This window comes from Pholcus phalangioides, unplaced genomic scaffold, assembly GCF_987345545.1.
Source record: "Pholcus phalangioides strain wild (caught in Gottingen) unplaced genomic scaffold, Ppha-v1.0 ptg000009l_1, whole genome shotgun sequence".
Taxonomy (NCBI): Eukaryota; Metazoa; Arthropoda; class Arachnida; order Araneae; family Pholcidae; genus Pholcus; species Pholcus phalangioides.
The window spans coordinates 1,671,343-1,697,130 of NW_028301602.1; the positions used below are offsets into that span (position 1 = coordinate 1,671,343).

General features: G+C 35.2%; 1 protein-coding gene across 1 annotated transcript in view; it reads left to right on the plus strand.

The window, feature by feature from the left end:
* The first annotated feature begins 1,960 nt into the window (after nucleotides 1–1,960).
* The window catches only part of Ypel (Yippee-like), a 45,043-nt gene continuing 21,215 nt past the window's right edge, over nucleotides 1,961–25,788 (plus strand). The window contains exons 1-2 of the mRNA XM_089237020.1: nucleotides 1,961–2,454; nucleotides 14,765–15,039. Coding sequence (XP_089093146.1) covers nucleotides 14,938–15,039 — 102 coding nt within the window. The 5' untranslated portion in view covers nucleotides 1,961–2,454; nucleotides 14,765–14,937. The remainder of the gene's footprint in view (nucleotides 2,455–14,764; nucleotides 15,040–25,788) is intronic.

Genomic DNA, 25,788 nt, shown 5'->3' on the forward strand with positions numbered 1-25,788 from the left:
ATCGAAGTGTTCAAAATTTTCAATGGGATGGATAGGATGGACCATGAACTTTTAGTACACCGCCAATCGACTGCTTTTACAAGGGGACACCAGTATCGATTGGTGAGGGACAATGCAAGGTTATGGTGTCGCAGGGAATTTTTCTCCAATAGGGTTGTTAATAAATGGAATAGCTTACCCCCGGAGGTAGTAAATTGTAACACAATTGACACGTTTAAAAAGAAATACGATAAACATGTTGGGGTAAATCGAGAAGCTATCCATTCTTAGAATAAGACAACCATAAGTAATCTTTATGGGCATCGTATAATATTTTATCATGTGTATATATTGTTTGTAATTTGTGTTAATTGCATTTTTAATTGGGTTGCTGTATTTTTGAAACATATGACAACCATATTTTTATGGGCATCTTTTTATCAGCCACCTCGTTGGGCATTTTGCCTGTTGTGGCGTTGTATTTGTATTTGTATTTGTATTTGTATTCATGTGCGCATATCTCATGGTTATTTTCTGTTTGCACGGGGAAAAACTCACCGTGATTGTTACTTCTCTACACTGGACCTAATTTATGCATAGGGCGAGTGGGAGCATTTGTACAAAATGCAGCAAGTTAAAAGTGCATGGGAGGAAAGAAGACAGAAATTTAAAATGGGGCAATTTTCGCGATTACTGCAACATATTGTCAAGTTTTTGATGACTGAATCTTTATAATAGGGAAAGGGAATCATCCTCTTTGTCTCACTGGAGTCAATCGCATAGGGGGGGGGGGGGCATGACAATGTCAATTCATATATATGAATATACATTATATCAGTCGACTCCAAAATTGACACGGGGGGGGGGGGGGGAGGCGGCTCAATCGTCCCTGCCCAGATGTTAGTAAGGGTCATTCAAGTATTACGTCAGCATCGAGGGGTTTCCGATTTGCTGACGTTTGGTTTGATGACGGGGCGGTGGGGGGGGGGGGGTTGAAGGCTGCTTACGTCATCAACCACCCTTTTTGAAGATATGAAGCTGCTGACGAAATTTTGCTGATAGGGGGGGGGGCAGTGTTTTGCAAACAAGGGGGGAGGGGTCAAAAATGGCTAAAAATTTGCTGACGTAATACTTGAATGGTTCTTAACATCACTGATCAGGGCTGTCTTAATTGCATCATGGGTTCTCGGGCCATGAGTTTTTTTTGAGGCCCTACCTGGAAAAATTCTCAAAACATTCAACCAGTACTACTTTTCTAAGGCCCTTCTCTTGTGGTGGGCCCCATCCGTTAAGTCGACACTGTCACTGACCAATTAAATAACTTTGACACCAGTCATGCTCCCACATGCCTGCATTATGCACGACAATCGAATCTGAATAGAACCCTGCTTTCCGCAAAAACACGAGAATTCAAATTCGTCATGTTTCGGTCACATGATATGGGTCGCTTGCTCGAATAATTTCTTGAGCCGTAGAAAAGCAACGATTCCAAGAAAAATCGACGAAAAGAAATTGAAAGGAGGGAACGTCCAGTCTCTCGACAGTGGCTTTAACAAAGAAGAACCGAACTCGAAAGATATTGTTGCTATGCCGAACACAAACAAGCCTTTGTTTACGTTGGGTGCTGAGAGTGCGCGGTCGCCTCCGACCAACGAGTTTATTGAAATAAAGGAAGAGTATGCACGTTATCCAGTAAGATAGAGAGAGGGGGGGGAGGCAGCATAAAATCCAACTCGGGTCCACCTTTTTAGCGAAGGGCCCGAAAAACCTGTCACACATGGCTTTTTCATTATTATTATTTCGAGTCTTTTGTTTGGCCCTGATCCAGCTGTTGCGAGGCCAATGTCCTTGAAAGCCTCAGTGGAGAGTCCTGGCGCTAGGGTAAAAAAGCCGCCCTCCCATTGGCCAAAGCCGCAGAGGAGGAGGAAAGGGAGCTCCACTGCGACCCACAGCTGCGCAGTCGCTCCGCAGCGTTTTCTCTGTTGTTGTTGTTGTTGCGCGTGTGTGTGTGTTTGTTATGGCGAGAAGAGCAGCAGCAGCAGCTGTTCGGTGGTCGGTGTAGTGCGTCCCGTGCGCGTAGAGAAGTCTCTAGCTCAGAGTTCCCGAGCGACGAACCTAAACAAAGAAATCAACACACAAAAAGGGTTGAGAGAAATCTTTGTTCGAATCAGTGTTTGTGTCGTCGAAGAAGTGTTTATCGGATAAAAACGGATTTAAGTCGTGCGTCGAATTAATTATTTGATTATTTATAATCTTTGTGGAGAAGACGGATAATGACAAAGAAACTGGTGGATGTTGTTGTGGTCGCCCTCAAAAGAACGAACTCGGATAGGCTTAATCCTCTCCTCCGTTGAGGGCCAAAACATTTCGTCATCGACTCACTTTTTTTTTATGTTTTGTTTATTTGTTTAGTTTGTTTATTTCATAATCAAATTGGATGAGATGTGTCCCGATTGGATCCACTTTGGATATGAAGTGAGTCTTCTTTTCTATATACTCTCGATACTACGTACAACAACAATAAACAAATGAGCATTGTTATAATAAATGTGCATACTTACCTGTATTTTTTTTTTCCTATTGTTTCTCATCAGGGATGTAGACACGGGCCGCCATTGTCCTAGGCTTCGTAGTATAAGAAATGTTTTTTTTTTGTCCAATAGAGATGCTCGTCTTCTCTCTGTCGCCCCCCGTCTCGTCCTCCCTTTCCACATGCTCAGTTTCGTGCGTTTCGGTTTCGTGGCGACCTTCGGGTTTCTTTTCTTTTTAATGCATTTTTTTTTTAACTGTCTCCCGTATGTAAACAAAACAGAGCTGATAAAGGCGCACTTTTCCATGAGAGGTCTGATAAATGCATTTTTTATTTAAATTATTTTTTTTTCCATCATTTATATCATTACTGTATATGGATTTTTGTTTCTACACACGGCAAACTGTGGTCTCCAGGACTAGCTGTGATGGAGGTTGTGGTGTTCTACCTATAAATAACGTTAATAATCGCCAGCTGATAAAATAAAAACAAATGTTTCCTTCAGGTGTCTATTTTTATTCAGAAATTGAATGAGATACATGTCGTCTGTTATGGGGGGGAGGTGCTCTCATGATAATGAGATCTGTTACCATTATTTGCTAGATTAAGCTGGGGTTTCCTAGGAGCAGGTTTTCTACGCCATGTGAACCGAATAGAACCATTTCGTGTGGGCAGAAACGCGTAACTATCGTGTTATGCATTAGTGTTTTGCAAGTGTGGCGCATCATCTGTTCTGTCATCTGCACATCCACTTATTTTTGCAGAATAAAATAGGGAGATGGAAAGAAAAAACACAATGAAAGTGAATAGAAGATCTAAAAAATACATGGCGCATGACACATTTGACTCCTCCAGAAGCAGTCTGCCAATCACACCTATGCGCTGGCATGTTACACTCTGAAAAGTCATACCTTTTTTCCTATTGGTGAGTGGATGGTGTGTCATGCTGGGCAATGTTATTCACATTGTACAGAAAATTTGCTCCTAGGAAAACCCGGCTTAAAGTACAGTCCTCTTTCGGTGTTCACAGAGGTTATGTTCCAGGGTGAAAATCCACCAATAACCTAAACCATAAAGTTTTGTTTTAATAAGTTTTCTGAAAGAACAATATAATCTCTGTTAGCCATTTCTTCTCAGTTTCACTTACTACATTTTAATGTGTATAAACAACCCATTTTTGCCAAAAATTTGGTCTTAAAAGTAAGGGGAGGGGGGTTTTCTTATAAATGGATACTATTACAGATATTAAAAAATTAATCTTATTGCAGTCCATATTCCCTGGATGGATTGTGCTGATCCCTTGAGAATGCTTGGGGATCACATTATTTTTTAAAAATATAAAAAAAAATTATGATGAGAGTGACTCTGAGGTGACAATAATCGACTAGTTGATGGATCTGGCTGATGTTGGTGTTTCAGATGAGATGAGATTGATGAGGCATTTAGTGGTTTCTTCGATGTGTGAAAAAATATCTTTGATGAATTTTTTTTTTTTTTCGAATTTTATACTCCAAAAAATAAAGGAATTCCTTATACAGGTTAAAATAGGGTAATTTGTTAAGAGTATAGTATGACAAGGCTACTTCTACTAATTTTATGCATGTTAAAAACATACCATAGGTGTATTTCATGGAAACAATCTATTGCAAATTTAAACTTCCGAGTCCCTCGCTGTGTTTCTCATAATGAACTTGTCTTTTAAATCTTGATCATCTTCATAAGGTATCGCTTCGGTTTCAGAAGTAGTCAGCTCAATTAATCCCTTCCTCTGTCAGTTTCTGAATTGATGTTTATTTATTCTATAATTTATTTTAACTCTATATCAGTGAACCCTGTTCATACAAAATACTTAGAGTGACTTATTCTTCCCCTTCAATATTTGTAGATTTGCAGATTTAATAATGATAGTTATTTTATGCAAGTTATATGGTAAATAACTTTCATATCCTTTTTTATCACACCCACAGAAAAACAATACTTTCTACATGAGAGATATGTGGGGCCAGGGAACTATAAGAGCAAGTGTAGCTACAGCAATGGCTGATCAAATTACAAGTTCTTGTTTTTTTATATATATCAGGCTGTAGATTAATTGGCTTCATAATAATGGGAAACCACAGCAATGAAGCTAACCTTTCTCAGTATTTTGAATCTTCCTCGAAAGTTTTTCACTTGTGGAAATGTTTAAACAATGGTGTTGTAGAAGCATTTTCAGAAGCACCAGAAAAACCTTTGGGAAGGATTTTTCAAGCATTTATCTAACACAAACTACTTATATTTTTAGTTCTGATATGAGCATTATCATTGCGACAGTATTTTCCAGAAAACTGGGAAGGAGACAGCAAATATTGAATTCAAAATACTGATGGCCGACTGTGCAGTGAAACCTCACTACAATGATGATATAACCATAAATCCTTCTGCAACTATTTTTTCAAGTCTGGTTTGGAAATGCCTATACTCATAAATTGCATAATAAAAAATCTAGGTGCCAGAACAATACAGTGATCTTACACTTATACATCGGTGCAAGGGAACAAGAAAAAAAAACTACATAAATGAGAGAGGCATCTAAATGAATAGCGTTATTATACTATATCTTTGACTGGGGGTGTAGAAAATTGTCTTATATTTGAGAGAAATGTATAAATATGAGATCATACTGTGCTTTAAAAACAAAAAAAAATGTTTACCTGGGAAAAACAGGTCCAAAATAATGTTTCTTTTGACTAATCGCCATGGTTACTCGCGCCTGGGATTTGTCAAGCCCTGCTCTAATGTTATACTCTGAATATAACAATAATCCCTCTACACAGATATTTTTTCTTGGTCCACAGAGTTCTATCAAGATTACACTATACAGTAAAGCCTTGATAATCCAAGGTGGATGGGACTAAGGCAACACCATCTATAGCAGAAGGCCTCAGTGAGTAACTTTGACATCACTAAAGAAGTCCATTTTTACCTGTAGCCATTGGATATAGCAGGCCAATGCATGTGATATCTTTGTCCTTTTTTTGCAGTATATCCAATAACTATAGGTGAAATGGACTTCTTCAGTGATGTTACAAACTTCGCTTGGAGGTTTTCTGCTCTAGATGGTGTTGCCACCTCAGATTACCAAAACACTCAAATTATCCAAAAATAAAAGAATTTGGGTTCTTGGAGAAAAAACCAATGGGGGAGAGAAAGATGGTCTCAAGAAGAAAATTCAAAAATTTTCAGTGCTTCGGATTATCCGGAAAGGCAGTCTTTTAGGGCTTGCATTTTTTTCAACTCTATGTTAATTGATTGGTAGTCAAGCATTTCTATCCAAGTACAGAACTTTCAACTGATTTTTTTCAAAGTGACAAAAAACACTCCCTTTGGAGGATATAAAGTGAGATGGAAAGGGGGGGGGGCAATAGAAACTATAGATATACAGTAGAACCTTTATTAACCAGGCTAATGATGGTGGAAGGTGATCACAGATAACCAAAAATATGGTAACCGCTGGGAGTGAAAAAAAAATAAAATGCGAAAATAAAAGTATTTTACCTGTTTGAAATCTAATTGTTTAATCCTGTTTTGAAAAATCTAATAAAAAATTATACTTATTTACACAGTTGTGTAGCCACACTACTGATATATTGGGTTTCATTGGGCAGAAATACAATAGAACTTTAATTATCGAAGCTAGTGGTTAGAAAGGTGATCACGGATAACCGAAAAATACAGTTATCCTATTTCTGTCAGCCATTCTGCACAGTTCTAAAAAAATTTAATGAGAATGACATTAATAGGGAATAGCGTTGGTCTGGCCAATGAGTTGTGGTCAGGTAACCTCATCCTTGTGCTTTATCTTCAGTTTAAAAGAAAAAATACATTTCAAGTAACACTGTAAATTTTCAAATGCTGGTCATCCCAGGACAATATACAAATACAGCGCCACAATAAGCAAAATGTCCAACGAGGTGGCTGAGAAACAGATGCCCATAATAAATATGGATGTCATATAATTCAAAAATACAGCAACCCAATTAAAAACACAATCAAAAAAAATTTTAAACAATTTATACACATAAAAAAATATACAATCCCATAAAGAATACTTATGGTTGTCTTATTCTAAGTATGGATAGCTTCTCGATTTACCCAACATGTTTATCGTATTTCTTTTTAATCGTATTCAATTGTGTTACAATTTACTACCTCCGGGGGTGAGCTATTCCATTTATTAACAACCCTATTAGAGAAAAATTCCCTGCGACACCATAACCTTGCATTGTCCCTCACCAATCGATACTGGTGTCCCCTTGTAAAAGCAGTCGATTGGCGGTGTATTAAAAGTTCATGGTCCACATCCTATCCATCCCATTGAAAATTTTGAACACTTCGATCATATCTCCCCAACACCTTCGTTCATCCAATGCAAACATATTTTGAAAATATGTCCGATTATGGGGGGAGGGGGGGGAACTGCCATTTCAACTCCTTGACATGGAACTTCACCTCTGAAAAGGGGGGGGGGGGTTCTGTAAAAGAATGAAGAAACCCTGTTCTACGAAATGGAAATGTGCGTGTTTGCACTCCTACACCTTCACAACCTTATGTAACCAGTGAAGAAAAACCAGCAATAATATCTTTAGGGGATGAGCCAAATGGAAAATTAAAATTTTTGTAGCATGGTTGATCTGCATATGGATAATTGAGGCTCTACTCTATTATAAAACCATATGAGTTGGCTCAAGTTAGGTACGATAAGAAAAGATCTGAAGAAGCTAGAGGTAGAACAAAAAAGTTTGAAAACCGTGACCCTAGATCCTCAATTTGTTCAACAACTTTGTGGTGATGTTAAAATGACACTGCTATTGACATCACAGCATCATGTTGAATGTCCCCTTGTCCTGACATACTTGAATGTGATTTGTCCTTTGAGTAGGGCTGTAACCAGGATTTTATAGAGGGGGGATTTTGCTTAAACCCCCCCCCCCCCTGTGAAATTTGATGATTTTATAACAATTTTCTTTATTCCCTCTGGGAATGGACCATACCCCAACATTAAGAAATCTGGTGTCCCTCGAGTTTGATGACATGCCAGAAACTGGTGTATTACATACTGAATAAATATGTGAATTGGAATAAAATGATACTCGGTTTTCACTGTAAGCAGATGTATTTTGTCCAGGAATATGATAATGATAATGAAAATTGATAACTTATTTATCGCTCTCACCTAATTATCACCAGCGAAATACAAATTCAGTAAGGCTTTGTTTTACACACTTTTTTCTTTTGCATTTTCAGAGATTGAATAAAATATGTTGTCACTTTTGCATTAGAACATTATGTTTTGCAGTGTGATTACAGTTCTCAAGTTTTTTGCTCTTAGATTCAGACTTAGAAAACTTGAACAAATAATGAAAAATACTTAGCAGCCTACTAATTTAGCTCATGGAACCTACGACAACTGATATGCTTAGTATTGGACATTTGCAATAAACCAAGATTAATGATAGCTGAAAAAAATTTCACATTCACTTCAGGTATCTCCAATGTAGTTCATGGAAAAATATATATAACAAAGCATACTATGATGCAAAGAACAAACAATTTTCAAATCAGAAAATTCAATCGATTCTAAAAGTCCAGAAATTTAATAATTTCCAGAAATCTGTAACTCAAATTTCCTGGCATGCTGAAAACTATAAGTAACGTTTCCCAGCATGTCGGCTAATACGGGGAACATGGTACAATATAAAACAGATGTCTTTGACTGTTGACACTGCATAGGCCACATTTGACATTTTTATGATGCCTGCGAGCCACCTGTACTACACAGATGTTACCTAAAGCTTATCATTGCATGCACTGAAAAACTCCTGTTTTAAAATTAATGTGAGAATGTCCATCCCCATAGTTAATGGTCACTAGTTCTTGGAAAACTCTAAAGAAAATTCTTGGCTCCTCGGAATCTGCTGGTTGCTTAATTTTATGTAGTGCACGTACTACTTGAATATTGAAGGACCAGACACACCTCAATTCCATGTTCACAATTAGTACATACGGTACATAAAATGAAGCAATAGGTCTTGATTAGTGTGTATGTACTACAGCATTTTACTTGGAACATAGTCTCAGTGATTTGTCAAGTCCTGGTAATCAAGTAGTTGATAGATCTGTTATTTTCTCGACTCGTAATACATTGAACAACAGATTTTTTTCTGGTTATGTCGATATGAATCTTCGGAAGAAAAGTTAGCTGTCTCTAGGAATTGATCCTGGATCCTTTTGCATCCAGGCAAGTGTGCTAACTTTTCTTTCTGAGGTTTGCATCGGCATAAAAACTGGGAGAAATCTTACTGTATTATGGGCTAAGAAAATAACATCTCTCTATACTGTCTGTGGTGAAATTTGTTAAATGGTGAGGTTAAATAAAAAAATGGATTTGTCACCAGAGTGAAGAATACCTGAAAAGGGAGAAGAGGTAAAAAATGGCAAGACAAAAAAATTACCAAGAAAAATTTCAATGCAAATTCCTTATGCAATGAATTAATAAATGTGATTTTTTATAAGTCTTGATAACCCCCCCCCCCTCCCCCAGAGTTTCCGGACTGAAATTTTCTTCCCCCTTTTCAGGTATTCTTCACTCTGGTGACAAATCCATTTTTTTATTTAACCTCACCATTTAACAAATGTCGCCACCTGGAGCGGTCTTTACTGTAGTTAAGGGAGATTACAATGTCTCTTCTCAGCCTAGCATGCTATTAATGTGTGTTTTAAAGAAAGGTTGTGTCTCTGGTGTAGGCAACACACCAGTATGGAAGAGGGCCTGACTGTTCGATAACTGGAGGAGACAGCTAACTTTTCTTCCTAAGGTTCACGTATTGGCATAACCACAGAAAAATCTCTCTCCCAATCGATAGATTTTTGACAGTATGTGCCACCTCCTTGTTGTTATTGAGAGTCTATCAAGTCATTAATCTTTTTTTTTTAGTCCCCAGCTAAGGACAGAAAATAAATTTTTGTGCACATAAATTGAGCCAAGGACAAGAAATTTTCTTTCAAACTTATCTCAACTTCAAGCAAATGCTATCTAAGAATGAGGAGAAGGTAATGAATCCCCATGGTAATCTGGAAATTGTATGAGATTCTCCATTGGCATTCGCAGCATTATATCTTCTCTTATCCTCGCATTAGCTGTCTTGGCCAATACTGTTTGTTAGTCCCTTATATTTTCTATTGAATTTAGTCCTATAGTGTCAGGAAATTTTGGAAATATAGAATTCCTCCAAATTAAAAAAAGGAAAAAAAGTTCAAATGTATACGAGAACAAAAAAAAAAACCATTGCATTTCACTTGAACTTCTGGGCTTTAGTTATTTGTCCTATTCTTTCCTTTTGTTTCTTATCGTATTCTAACATATTATGGTTAAGCATCAAGAAATTTACTTGTTCACATTTCTTAAAATGAACAAGTTTATATTTTAAATCAATCAATTATAATAACCGAATGAGTTGGTGGTTTGATGGTGGAACATGGCATTCATTATAAAAGTTTTAGGTCACATTACATGACTACGTAATTCTAGTAGTGCAGTTAACTGCAAGTAATCCACACAGTGCCATGGTTTTGGAGAGAGTGTTGATCATTCTTTATAGGTCTCTTTCTCTAGATTAGAACAGTTTGTCATTGGTCTCTGAACATAATTCTTTTAGTGTGTCGATGCGTTTCATTCCCCTTGTTTTATTTAGTTTTAAATGCCCATCCCACATTTTCAAACATGTTTAATTTGCTACCAATTTTTTACAATGTGTATATCAACATGATATTACTGAACATCATATTTAAATGACACAAAAAAAAAATAGTTTCAAGAGGCTTTTCAACCCCAAAGCAGAAATATGCAATGTACGTCGCTGAACAACCAGTGCTGTTGCAGAACAATCTGGAAGAATTATAAGAAAAGTGTAGAAAAACGTTATTATGTAGATGCAAATTTTTACTGCCGAACATTTTAAGTCAGTTTTTGATGTCTTTCTACATAATTAGGGTCAAGGTTACAGGAAAAAAGATCCTTTAAGCAGTCTTATCTGAGTAATGTTAGTATCAGAATATAAAGTTATGATGCCTGTAGACCAGGGTTCGGTGTTTCACAGGGTTGGTAAGAAAACCATTTCTTTTGGTTTAAACTGGTTTTTTGGTTTTAATAACATTTACATTAAAAACTAAATTTCTGAAAAATCATTGGAACTTCTAATAATTAATTATAATAAAATGTTTATGAATGTAAAAAAAAAAATTAACACAATTTCCATATTAATTAATCTGTAAATATTTCTTACATTTTAATAAAAACTAACTTTTGCAATTTAATTATTTTATAGCTTAACTCAAATTATTTTGTTTGAGAATTCTTAATATTATTAATTGTATAATAAAGATGTTTACTCTAGTTACTCTTTCAATATGCTTAATTAGGACTCTATTTTGCAAAAAGTATGATGAAAATTAGGCAAATACAATGTGTTTAATGAAGCATAATTAATGCAATTTCATTAGCACTGATTTACAATATGCAGGGTGATTATAACTAAAGTTCTGATTTCAAAACCCTAAAATAAGAACCACTGGTCAGAGAATGACTTGAAAATTTGCATGAATGTTCTTGAGGCAATAGAATTTTGTATAGTGAAGAAGAAAAAATACTTAAAAATGTAAAATAGATGACGCTGTACTCATTCAGTACATAGGAAATTTGCTTGCAGAATGGATATGATTGCCAGTCAAGGCAAAATGATAATGCAATTAGCATGTCATGATTTCATAATTCATGGAAACGTCAAAATTAAGTCATTTAAAAAAACAACTAAAACTTATACAAGAAATGTTAAATATGTTGTCCATCATGTTCTGGCTGTAAGGTGGATGTACGAAAATGCTTGTTGAACTACGAATCAGAGTATGTTAGGGTTAATGATGTGTGGAGGGGCTTTCAATTCATCAAAGTTTGCGATCCAAGCACTGCACATAACATTTTGGGGTATCCCCAAAGCCAAAAATTACAAGGGTTATACGTTCACCTATCAGGTGAACATGCCAGCCAGGTGTTAAATAATCTTGTTATTGTCAAAATGGTTCTTCAGCAGCTGGTGTTGCGATGTGTATATTGATAAAAGTTGTGCCATCTACCAGGCCTGGACAAATCGAAAAAAAGTTTGTGAAGAGTGAAGCATGTTTTCCCCAAGAAAAACAGTCCTGAGTAATGTTGTTTCTTTTTTTAAATTTTTCCGGGACTTTGTGACCCATTCTCATGTTGGAAGACACGTTATTACAAAATAAAAATAAATTGCCTCATACTTACACTTTATTCTAGCAATGATGCATATAAAATTTTAGGTGCTAAAACTAATTTTCTAGTCACCCCGGCATCTGGGATTTGTCCAGCCCTGCTATTCACACACTGATGCTGTTGGAAGTATCAAAATGATATGGTTGCGCAAAATGGATTATATCGCTGTCCAAGTGCAGCGTCATGTGCTTGTACATTTAAAGTTTTTTTTTCTTTCACCAAAGAAAATTCCATTGCTTCATGCAATGAACCCATGCAAATTTTCAAGCCATCCTGACCAGCAGTTTTTATTCATGTTTTGGAATCAGAACTTTAATTATAATCACCCTATATAAAGATATATCATCAGAATGTACCCCAAGAATAGAAAATGTGGGAAGAATCATTTGGCTAATAATGAACCAATATGATATTTTTCAGGGTAAAAACTATAATTATAGGCCACATTTATGTGTGTTTTTGAAAAAAAAACAACTTGGTTAAAACCAAACAACCCTGGTTTTTCTAAAACTGGTTTTTGACATAGCAAGCATCAAAAACTGGTTTAAACTGTCAAAATCCTGTATGCTTTTGGATAATGTTTTGAACACAATGGGCATATAACATGATGAATAACTTAATTTCCTGCATAGTCTATTACAATTTTTTGTTTTTAAACATTGATTTATTACCATAATTAAAACTAAATATCAATTATAATTCGTGAAAGTTTGAATTTTTCAACATAAAAAGAGTCTAGAACATATACAGTATATATGACATGAATGTCGCTCTCCACTTGTTAATACAAGATATACAGAAGACTGAATGTTGTGAAGATATTTATTATTTGAGATGTTAATTTTTTAATTAAGGAAAAAACTCATCTCTGCCTCTACCGGGAGTCGAACCCGGGTCCCTCGATTGCCGGACGAGTGCTCTGACCACTAAGCTACAGAGGAGATAGAGATTTCCCTTCACTAGAGCGTGTATATCTTCACAACATCCAGTCTTCTGTATATCTTGTATTAACAAGTGGAGAGCGACATTCATGTCATATATATAGTCCTCCGGTGGCTCGTCGTCCATGAGCTATTAGCTGATCGGTTTCACCGTCCATTGCACGGTTCCGTTCAGCATATATACGCTCTAGCGAAGGGAAATCTCTATCTCCTCTGTAGCTTAGTGGTCAGAGCACTCGTCCGGCAATCGAGGGACCCGGGTTCGACTCCCGGTAGAGGCAGAGATGAGTTTTTTCCTTCCTTAAAAAATTAACATCTCAAATAATAAATATCTTCACAACATCCAGTCTTCTGTATATCTTGTATATACAGTATAATTTTTCTAAACTACTCATTACATGTGTTCAATTTGCTAAGTGAAATAGAGCTGTTTACTCAAAATATATGATAGGAGATCAGGGTTAGGGTTTAGATTCCAGAAACTAACACTTTATTAAAACAGTCAAAATCTCATTGTCAATGTTGTGAAATAGTTTTTTTATAACCTGATAGATATGTTAAATAACAAAACACATACTTTTATGTAGATTAGTGTTTTATATTTTGAATTGTAATTATTGAGTGTAAAATATATTATTTTGATATTTTAAGTTTTCAGATCTGCTCAAAATTTATTCTATACTAAAAATTATTTTGTAGCATCTGTTAATATACTAATTGCACTCATTTATTCTGAACTAAAAATTTCTTAGCTTAGGCTATATAAATCCAGAGTTTTAAAGAGTATTTTCAGTCAAAGCCGAGCTGGCAAGACTTGATATACACAAAGAATTGTTTTGCACGTTTAGATACAGTTTCAATTGGAAAACCCACTGCATTATAAATGCCAGTAAATATAGGTTATATACCTCAGTTAGTATACCATATCAAAGTCAAACTTAGCCATTCTTACTTTTGCACTAAGAATAAGTTATAAGAGTTTCTTAAGTATCATATACAATCGGCATAGCCAAATTAAATGATGTTTTAATCCTACAATTTAGTATTTTAATTGCTAGATATATTCTAATGATATGCATAATAAGGATATTGTTTAAAGTACTGGTGATCTAGTTATATGTTTAATAACAGAAATCAGAATGATGATGTAAAAGAACTTTTTGAATACCTATCTATTATAAAAAAGTACAGTAGATGTTTATATCTGCACACACATATAGATATATATAATATATATATGCAGTTAGAGAAATTTTGGAAGGTTTTTTACTTCAGCTTTTATGCTGTGCTATATTCAGATTGTATATTTTACAAAGAAAAAAAAAATATAACCTATTGTCCAAAATAATTCTGTAGAGAGTAGAAAATTATTTTACAATCATAATTAAGTATTTATTCCTTGTATAATAATGGTCACTTTAAACATTACAACATCACAAGCAATTAACATGCATATTTCAATGTAAATTTTTATATTGAAGAGCAATGTTTGGGGTTTGTGGCATGACAGTTCAAACTGTCAAAAACTACCACGCATCAAAAACCTGCCAACCATGCTATAGACCATAGCTAGGCACGCCTTAAAAAAATTTTAGGCACCAGCCAAATTTGTCACGATTCAAGCAATTTTTTTTTTCAAGGAAAAAGCTGAAATTTTTATCCCAGTCGGAGAGAGAGAAAAAATTCAAAATTCAGTAAAGTTTTCTCATAGAAAGCTTTGGTTACCAATGCCAAGTTTGTGCTTGCCTGGGTTTTACTGATCCCTGCAATAGACATTTCCAAATAACTGGTTAAGAAAATGTCCCTTTCAAAAACATGAGAAAAATTTCAAGTCAAACTGTCATCACAAATACAGAATATTAAATTTGTTACTAATTTTGAAAAAAACATGAATAGTATATTTTCTTTGTGTCTCTCTTGTTATATTTGTGTTTGTGTTTTTCAAATATTCGAACTAATTTTATTATTCTCGTTGATTTGCAGTTAGAGATGCTAATTATGAAGATAGTGTGCGGTTCAGTGAAATCGTAATAACTTGCCGAATGTACCAGGTAATTCCTGGTACACGTTTAAAAAACTCACACATGCTTTAAATCCAAGGAAAAAGGCTGGATTTATTCAAGAGGTTTAAGAAAAGGACTGTTGTAGCATTAGCAATGGTGAAAACTTTCCAGGCTTACTTGCCAAACTGCCATCGCACATATAGTTGTATACATTGTAGAGCTCATCTGGCAAATCACGATGAACTTATTTCAAAAGTAAGGCTCTGTCTTCTTTTACATAATTAATTACTATAATTTCAATTTTTTTTGATTGATAATATTCAGAAAATATTATTGAGCCAATGTAAATAGTGATAATGAATTTTTATCTATAATTATATATTTGAATGATACGCATTGTGCTTTACTTGTTTTATGAAGACATAGAATGGAACTTTTCATAAATATGTGTCAATTCTGAGTCCCAAATCAGTCACTTATAGAGTTGTGTACATTGTATCTACCAACTTCAAATAAAATACCAAATCTGCGCTAGGCAGTTAGTGCTTGTAGTAACTATGGCTATGAAATGGAAATATATGCATAGACAATTGATATAATATGGATACAAAAACAAATCTAAATGTCTAACTTTTGCTTGAATGCATTCCACTGTTGAAGCTAGTGCAGAAAAACTTCCATGCATGTTTGAACATCAGCATGGATTAGCACATATACTAATGGGAGTCTTTGTGAATCATCCAGTAATTATTGGCAAGAACTCTCTCCTTTGGGTAATCCCAGAGGATGTAAATTAGGTGCTTTCCAATATTAGAATCAGAATGGCCAAGTTAAATTGACATCCTACATATGCAAATTGCACTCCATATCACAACAGTTTTCCATGTCTGAGGCATTTCATGTAAAAGTAAAAGATTTTGAAGCAATCCACAGCTGTGCCAGCCATGATATATTAATAGCCCAACTTTGAGCTCTCAAATTATGAGGGTACACTGCTTAACACTTGAGATTAATAGTGATTTGGCCGAATACTGAATATTCTGCTGATGTTTTGACCAAATATTCAAGAGCTGAATATAAATTTTCTTAAAATTCATCACAATTATTAGAATTGAAAATAAAATAATTGGTAATTTTTTAGATTTTTTATTGCAGTGATACTGACAATCAAATTTAATGATGTATTGTATTTTAATATTTCAGTGATACCTCGGCTAATGAAGATGATTCGTTCTGGAATCATGTTCGTTAGCCAAAATACGATTTCCCATAGGTTTCTATGGTAAATCATTTGATTCGTTCCTGCTTCTACTCAAAATTTAAGTATAGTTTTTTAAAACACCAAAGAATGCTATAAAAAAATACGAACTGATTAAAGGCTCAGCTTCAAAATACCAGCTTTAGTCTACTATAAAGCTTGTGTTGACACAACCCATTGGAGTTCATAAGTGCCCCCTCCCCCCCCATTTGTGATTTGGTCAGCTCATTTCTGCATCTGATACATGGATGGAAAAGATAATTTCCCAGACTGTTTAGCTTGATGTTGAGAGTCTTACACTGAAAGAACACATGGTCTGAAAACATATGCTATCTTTCTTTTTTTCAATGCATTTTCTATTGTGGCTGAATCTTTCATTTTATATGAAATGGTTCAAAGAATTTCAGAAAGAGAAGTGTAGGTACATCTGAAAAAAGATTCTAACGTGACCATAAGCTAATTGGGCCCTAGTGGCTGTGCTTGAGTTGTGTAGTGTATGTATGTGTAGAGAATGAAAAGTGCGAGGAAAACACAAAACAACACAGTTGAGGGAACTATGTCATATAAAAGGGGAAAAAGTAGCAAAGGGAAAAATTGGATTTACCCAGTGGTGGGCAAATATTTTTAGGAGCATGCTGAAAAACAAAAAAACAAAATTTTGGCAGATCTGACATATTCTGCCGTTTATTCATAATTGGAATTTTTGTATTTAGAAATGAAGTAGCAGGATGTGCTCCATACTTTGAAGGCTGCCACAGTTTCATTGCAAACGAGACAATGTTTATCCTTTACAACTGTGAAAAGATAAATATATAAGTACAGCATATTATGTTCAATTTTTTTTTGTATATGCAAAGGTTTTTAAATCAGTTTCTATTTAAGTTCTCACTACTATTATCCACATGCAAAAAATGGAACAACCCCTTGAATGAATTTTTTGAAAACCTCTACACTATTACTGTATTTTGAAATCTGCAGTGGACCAGATAGAACAGTGTTTCTCAAAGTGGGGCAATATCACCCCTTGGTGGGTGATGGAATGGGTCCAGGGGGCGATAAAAGCCACGGGTATAACACAGGATTCTATGGGTTCACTTGAGTTGGGGGGGATGAGAGAAAAATACTTCTGAAGAAGGGGGCGAGATGAAACAAAAACTGTGTTAAACTATGAGATAGAACCTCTAAGAGGGCCGTAGTTAGGGCCACCACTAGCTAGCTGAACTGAAAAAAACAAATTAGATTAGCCAAAGAAAATAATGTGAATACAACGTACTGCAGGTAAAAACCTCGAAAAAATATTAGTCGAAAACCTGCAGCAACCTTGTGCAGTTGGACTCGTGATCCATAGTGAAAAAAAAGTGTGAGAGGTGATGTGTTATATATATGTGATATAGTCAGCTGATTTCTTTCTCACATACATGCATGTGGAAAAGATAAGTTCCTAGAATTTTCAGACTTCAGTTCGGTATTAAGAGTTCCCTTATGCACTGAAACCAAGTCTGAGGCTTTTTTCAATGTATTTTCTCGTTTAGCTTTATTATTCATTTTGCATGAAATGATTCAAAATCTTTCTGAAATAGAGAAGAGTGTCTATAGGAAGTTATTAGAGGCAGAAAAAAATATTAATCTATCTGAAGTGACAGTTGCTCATTAGATTCATTTTGATTGGCAGGAAAGTTTAGAAAAATTAGCCAAAGCACAGTTGTTTTATGAGAACTGATGCATCCATATCAACTAAAATGTGTGTTAGCAGAATCTGTATTCGTTATTTGAGTCAGAAAATAGTTGAAAAAAAATATTAGTTATCTGAAAAATTTGTAAGTTGGGGCATCGATTAGCTGAGATATCACAGTATCTTGCCTAGATACATCCTTCAGTAGTGAACGTATATATATTTCATGTTCACTTTCACCTTATTATAGTAGGATTTAATTTTTAATTTCATTTTTTCCCCATCCTAAAAATTTGCCCTGACATGTCTTGACAGAAAAGGGATACATGCAATGAAATGTAATTAGTAAATTTTTAATTTATGCAAAAAATTCCAGTTAATATAATTTTTGTAACTAGTCTGCTCTATTTTGATTTACACAGATATTCAGCTGAATACCTTTGCAACATTTGGCTAAAGGGCTGAATACAGAATAGTAATAGAATATTTGTCCCATCTCTGGTTCTAACATTTTGATATTTATTAGTAAATTATTACCATACAAATCAAGATTAGGATATTTGAACATTTTTTCATTAAATTCAGTTTACTTTTGCACATTATGTATCTTAGAAGATATTTTTATCCCATAAGCATTTTGTGTTGCGAAGGTTACTTTCAGGGTTCATGAATTTCACAATATTTTTGAAAATATATATATGTATCCGATAGTTTGATATATATATATATCTGTTATTTTCGATAAAATGGTCAACCTACTGTTTATTATGAAAGTTTTAAGAATGATATAAATTAAAAAGTAGAACATTTTTTTACTTAACGTGAACACTTCCTTTTGCTGTTATAATAAAAAAATATTTTAAATCTTATCTCTTACTCTCTTGTCTCTTATCCGATATTTTAATATGAATATCTGAATTATGAGTTTTTGATGTATATATATATATATAATATATGAGAATGGTTTGATATTTTCATTTGACAAGGGTAGCACAGAGGATTAACAAGTTCAAAAATGTCATCTTGATAATCATTCCTCTAAGCTAGCGGTTCTCAACCGGTGCTCCATGTGCACTTCTCAGGGGCTCTTCTGTGACTTAAAGAAAATAAAATAAATCACAGTAAATTTGATGGATAAATAAAAAAAAAAGTCTACAGGGGTCAGACATAAAAATTATGTACTGAAAAGGGCTCTGCAAGTCAAAAAACCGCTGCTCTAAGCATATATGCTTCATGTGCCTATTAAAATTCCACTTCTTTTTTTAGAATAAAAAAATGTATCAGTTGTTAACTTTGTTTAAATATCGATCCAATTTCAAATGTTAACTCTCACTTTTCAAAATTTCATTTCGCAATATATTAGTTACTGTGTTACTTTAGACTGTATGCTCAGCCGCTTTCACGTATTTTCTCTATCTTGCGCCGCAGGGTTTGAGCTAGATAAAAAATTCCTTTAGCAAAAAAGTGAAAATGCGAAAAAAAGCTTTAGCAAAATGCTAAAATGCTAATGATTGATGGATGGATGTCTATTCATTTCATACCTCCTGTTTGCATTTTTTGCGAAAGTGACTACTACATTACTCTCGCAGTCTACGATTTTCTTTCACATTTTTTGCAAAATGTGACCATAGCTTAAACCCTGTTGTGCAATCGCATGTAGTACAGTCGACAGGGCCATCTTAAGAGCATCATGGGGCCCCCGGGCCAAGTGGTTTTTCTGAAGCCCTACCTGGTGAGTTCTAGAAAATTTCAATTGGATCTAATTTTTGTGAGGCCACTCTTCTCTTGAGGTCCTCGGGCCGTGCCCGGGTGGGTCCATGCGTTAAGATGGCATTGACAGTTGAACCTTATTTAGGCAGACTCTCTAGATATAACATGATCAACTACCAGCTCTCTTTCAAAACAAAATGACAGTCATACTACTAACATAGACCATATATTGGCCCCATCTACTAATATTTTACTAAATCGTGATAATATCCTGCCTATGTACTAAAATATTGAATTGAAGGTGCCTCTTGCTGCCCAACATTTTCAATAACATTACTCGTATGACCTCAAATACACCCAGTGTCCAAAAAATTAGAAATACCCTGCTACTCACCACTAATGCAAGTACAAATACAAGGTCACAACAGGCCGAATGTCCAATGAGTTGGCTGAGAAAAAGATGCCCATAACAAATATGGATGTCATATATTTATATAAAATACAGCAACCCCCCCTCTTTCTTTTTAAACTTGTCAATTGTGTTACAATTTACTACCTCTGGGGGTATGAGCTATTCCATTTATTAACGACCCTATTATAGAAAAATTCCTGCGACATTACAACCTAGAATGGTCCCTTACAAATCGATATTGGTGTCCCCTGGTCAAAGCAGTCGATTGACAGCGTATTAATAATTCATGGTCCATCCTATCCATTCTGTTGAAAATTTTGAACACTTTGATCATATTCACCCATCCCAGACACCTGCATTCATCCAATGTAAACATATTCAAAAAATGAAGTCTCTCTGTGTAACTCAAGTCGGGTGTGCCAAAAAAGGACACGGGTAGCTTTTCTGTGCACCCCTTCAACCAAGTCTATGTCCCTCTGTAGGTATGGGCTCCAAAAACCTTACAGCATACTCCAGTCCAGGACAAACCAAGCCTCAAAAAAGCAGAATAATGACTTTAGTAGAATGCGAAACAACCTCTTTGAAACCGAGGAAATGAAACCGAGTATTCTATTCAATTTTTTGACCACTGCTAAACAATGTTCAGAAATCCTAAGCTGTTCGTCAATGACAATTTCCAAATCGGTGCCCCTAGTTGCGTCTAGGATAGTGACATTATTCAACTTGTAAAAGTTGAAGCGTGGGTTGTTCGAGCCAACAAAATCATTCCAAAATAAGCAACCACGCACTTGTCAACACTAAACGTCATGCTCTATTCATTTGCCCATGCAGCCATTATATTTAAGTTGGTCTGGAGAAATTCCTGATCACTTTCATTCCAGACTACCCCCATTAACTTCACGTCATCTGCTAATTTGCTAAAAATCCTATTAATACCCTAATCAAGTTTATCGATATGAAGTGAAAAAATTGTGAGGCCAAGAATACTTCCTTGAGGAACTCTACTTGTGATACCCAGGGCCATCATTTGGGGGGCAGTTGCCCCCCAGGCTTTTGAAAATAAACTAAGAATAATATATATATATATATACACACACACACACACACTGAGTACATGTTCTTTGCCCCCCCTCCGGAAAAAGTTGAAATGGCATTCCTGGTGATACATGTCCAATCAAATAATTCCCCATTCACCATAACCCATTGTGACCTATCTCTTAACCATGATTCTATCCAATTCAGCAAATTGGAAACCTAAACCAACCTAATCCCCCCAACCCCAGTCTCATATAAACTCTTCAAAATTTTACCATGTTCAACCTGATTGTGCCTTCTGGAAATCGAGATAAACAACATCTACATTTTTGCCATTACCCGAAGCCTTAGTCACGTGATTATAGAAACAAAGGAGGTTGGTTACACATGACTTCCCTTTCTGAACTTATCTGTGCTGATAATTTGACAATATATTATTCTCGTCTCTATCCACTTCAATTGCCTTTGGATAATAATTTCCAAAATTTTCGAGAGAGAGCTCGTCAAACTCACTGAACGATAATTAGACACAGCTTCTCTACTACCCTTTTTAAATATCGGAACAACATTAGTAAGCTTTCAATCCCTTGGGATGATACCCTCAGCAGCATTATTCCTGTAAATCTGTGTGACTGGCTCCTACAATTCATTAGCACATTCCCTGAAGACCCTGGGATGGATAGATTTCTGGTGCTTTGCTTGCAGACATACATTTTTTTAGAAGATTTAGGACTTCCACATCTTCCACTTGAATATCATTGAGGATGGATTTTACTGCCCCATGTAACACCCATACATTGGATATCGTTTTCTATTACAAACCCATACAGTTTTATTATTCTAATAAAAATAACATTATTAGAAACTGACCTGAAAAAGTCATTGAAAGCACTACACATGCCTGCATTGCTCTCTAACCTAGACCTTTCTATTGAGAGGGGTATCAACTGTCCACTTACCTCCATTATTAATGTACCTGAATAGTGTTTTTGGGTCAGAGCCAATGTTATCTGCTAACCTAGATTCCACTTCCTTTTTGCTTCCTTTTTCTTATCACTTTCTTCAGTGCTATTTATCAGTAAACAGTGACTGGTCACCTCGTCCACTTTTATACTCTTTGAATGCTCTTTTTTTTCAAGATAAAGGTTACTCATGCTATCCATGAACCATAGGAAGATGTGATTTACGTACATGCTTTTTACGAACAAAGGGTATGACATTGTGCAAAACAGGGAACTGCTTCTTACTAAATTTTTTCCATTGATTAATCACCCCTGACTGATTTCAATCAGTCCTTGAAAACTTCTGCTAATCTTTCTCTCAAAAGATCAAAGTTGGTTTTGTGAAAACAAGGAACCATTCTCTTATTATCAACTTTCACAGAAGAAAAGTTAGAGAAAACTAACGACACAATAAAACTAGATCACTAGAAGAAAATTTTGTCCCCCATCAAAACATGTTCAACAAGATCCTTCGGAACTAGGGACAACTAAATCCAAAACAGCAGTACCCCTAGTGGCTTCTGATGCATGCTTATACAAAAATTATCGAGCACCAACTTAAGATCTTTCTATCTCTAGCTGAAAGGTTACCTCAATCAATACCAGGGTAGTTGAAATTCCCTACAAAATTTTGATGTACAATTTTTTGTACAAAATTTCATCATGAAGTTTGGCAATGTAGTTTAGATCCCTATTCGGATGATTATAACAAACCCCCTGCAATAAGCTTATGACACCTTTTATTTCCAAGTTCAACCCATATAATTGTAATATCACATCTCTGCATGTTACACTCTGTAGCCTTCAAACATGATTTCACGTATATCAACACTCCACCCCCCCCCTTTCCTATCAGATCTATTTCTTAAAAAAGTATTGTACCCTATCTTGTGGGACCTCCTCTGGCTTTGACAGTAGATTGGATTGTACAAATTGCTGAAACCATTGAGGAGTATTAGCCCATTCTAATAAAATGGCAGCTCTTAATTCTCTCAGATTAGAAGGTGGTGTTTCAGAGCTTTTAATAGACCTTTCAACCTCGTGGATTGAGATCGAGCTGCACTAACGACATTCATGAAAAAATTATGAGAAAAATATAATGTATTACCCATAAAAAATTATGGTTGTTTTTATCTAAATACAGATAGCTTCTTGATTTATCCCAGTAGAATATCATTTTTTAAGCTTGCCAATTGTGGCAAAATTCACACCTCAGGTAAGCTTTTCTATTTATTCACAACCCTGTTAGAGGAAAAATTACATACGCCACGACAACCTGGATTGCCTCCTTACCAATCGATGTTGGTGTCCCCTTATCGAAGCACTCAATGAAGATAATTGGTTTGTTCTAGAATCGAGTTCGTTTAGTTGTCCCCCAACTATTTGTGATTTGGTCAGCTTATTTCTGTATCTTAAACATGCAGATGGAAAAGAGAAGTCCTAGAATGTCCAGACTGTTCAGTTTCATGCTAAGAGTAATGCACTGAAAGAACACATGCTCTTAAAATAAGGGCACCCCCTTTTTTTAAATGCATCTTCTATTTTGGCTGAATATTTAATTTTATATGAAATGGTTCAAAGAATTTCAGAAGAAGTGTAGGTACATCTGAAAAAATTCCGAGGTGGTATAAGTTAACACGTTCACTGCTAATGATGCCATGGTGGCGTCATGTACAAAACTAGTTTTAATCTTTAAAAAAAATGCGCCCCCATGGACTCGACAAGAAATTTAGGCCCTGTAGTGAACGTGTTAATCGGGCTCTAGTGACAGTAATTCTGATGATTGGTACGAAAATTTAGCTCATGGTGCGTCTATTTTATGTTAGTGCGTGCATTCATATTATTGAAAATGTTCATTAGCAGAATCCGTATTCGATAGCTGAGAAAAATCATGAAAAAATCTTCGTTAGGTGAAAAAAATTCATAAGGTAAAGCATTCGTTAGTCAAGGTACCACGGTACTTACAGAATAAATTTTTTTCAACACTTGTTACAATTTTACATCTAATTAAGAAAATGCCAACCTCATCTAATTAAGAAAATGTATCATTTACTCACAGGTATTAATGCATCATAAAATTTACGACTTATTTTTCTACTCTAGATGTTCTTTCTTTGCCCCTTTCAGTAGCTCAATATGATTCTTGTGTAGGTGCATCTTTAAGTTACTGAATTTGTGTAATTCATGTTTACTTCCACCTTATTGCAATCGGATTCTATTTTCAGTTTCATGTTTTACTCATCCTAGAAATTCACCCTGATATAACCTCTTTCACAGAAAGGGATATTCACCATACAATAAAATATAATCAGTAAATTTTTAATTTATGCAAAAAATTCCAATTAATGCAATTTTTTAAAATTAGTTTGTTGTGCTTAGATTTACACAGATATCTGGCAGAATACCTAAACATTATATGGCCGAACCGAATATCTGGCAAAGGGGCGGAACACTCAGGGCCGTCATTTCAACTTTTTCCAGGGGGGGGGGGCAAAGAGCATGTACTCAATGTGCGCATATATATATTTGTATATACGTATATATACCATTTTTAGTGTATTTTCAAAAGCAATTTCCCCTGACCCACCCCCCCCCAAATGACGGGCCTGGGAACACTGACTAGTAGCAGAATATTCGTCCCATCTCTAATGTGAACAATTATGAACCACAAAGCAGTTATCTACTGTATGAGTTAGAAATCTTTAAAACAATTTTTACTATTTTTCATAGTAACTCATATTTTTCATAAAGTTTAAATTACCTGTATCTCAAAACTACATGTCCAGACTGACCGAAGTTAGTGACTTCTGATTGAATGCCGACGCTATGAATTTGATTCATTTTATTATTCTTTTAAGCAATTGGAAGTCTAGCATTCATGTTGGAGTGTATTGGATTTTGAAATTTTTCCTTCATTCATTTAGAAGCATAGAAAGTTTTTTTTTTGTTTCTTTGTTTAAAATAGTTGTTTTCAAAATGTGGTCTTTGGAACTCTGAAGACCCAAAGCAGAATGTTTTGCATTGTTCTGCAATGAGCCCTCGGCTGACTGGAAATTTTCTGCAGTTCCCATACTTGTGTTTTCTACATTTTTCTTAAAATTCTTTCAAATTGTTCTGCAGTATCACTTATTGTTTTGCGATGTAAGTCACAGATTTCAACATATTCTGGTTTGGGGTCTGAAGGTATGCAAGAGGTTGCTGAAAGGGCTGTAAGAGGTGTTTTAGAAGAAATCAGTGAGCTGCTATGGAATATTACAGGTCCTTGTTCCCTCCTTAAAAGCCTGAGGGGCCCTGACACAACATGATCTTGCAGGTCCTTGCATCAGTAAAAACGAAAATTCAGTCCTAAGGGATCTTGGGCTAGTGCTAGTTAAAAAACATTTGTTTTTCCTGAAACTTTGAATAGTTTCCATGACAATATCCATGTGCTGCATTGTGGTTGTACTTTTTTTCCTTTTGAATTAGGCACTTTATAATTGCACAATGAGAATTCTTCGTTTCTTTCTTTCAATTTTTAATGAACAATGACAGTGTCTTCAGGTAACTTGGATAACATAATCATTTTGATTTCATTTTATTTACAAGTTTCACATGCTAAAGATGGATACATCATTTTTTTCAAATAATAACAAATGTTTCCATATTCTTTCATAAGTTGATTTTCGTACAAACAATTCAGATATTAGGATATTGGCACCTTTTATGGTTTTAAAACTTGAAAAAAAAAGTGCCCTTGTAGGGTTTTTCTTAAATATTTTTCTCAGTTCCTACCCATCTTGTGCTTTCTTCTCCACCCAAGTTTTACATTATTTGAACCTAAAGAAGTGGGTTACTTTAAAGAATATAAAAAAGCCCCCTATACAATGGTTGTTTTTAAGCAACCATACTGTCGTTGACTGATATTTCTACTAATTAT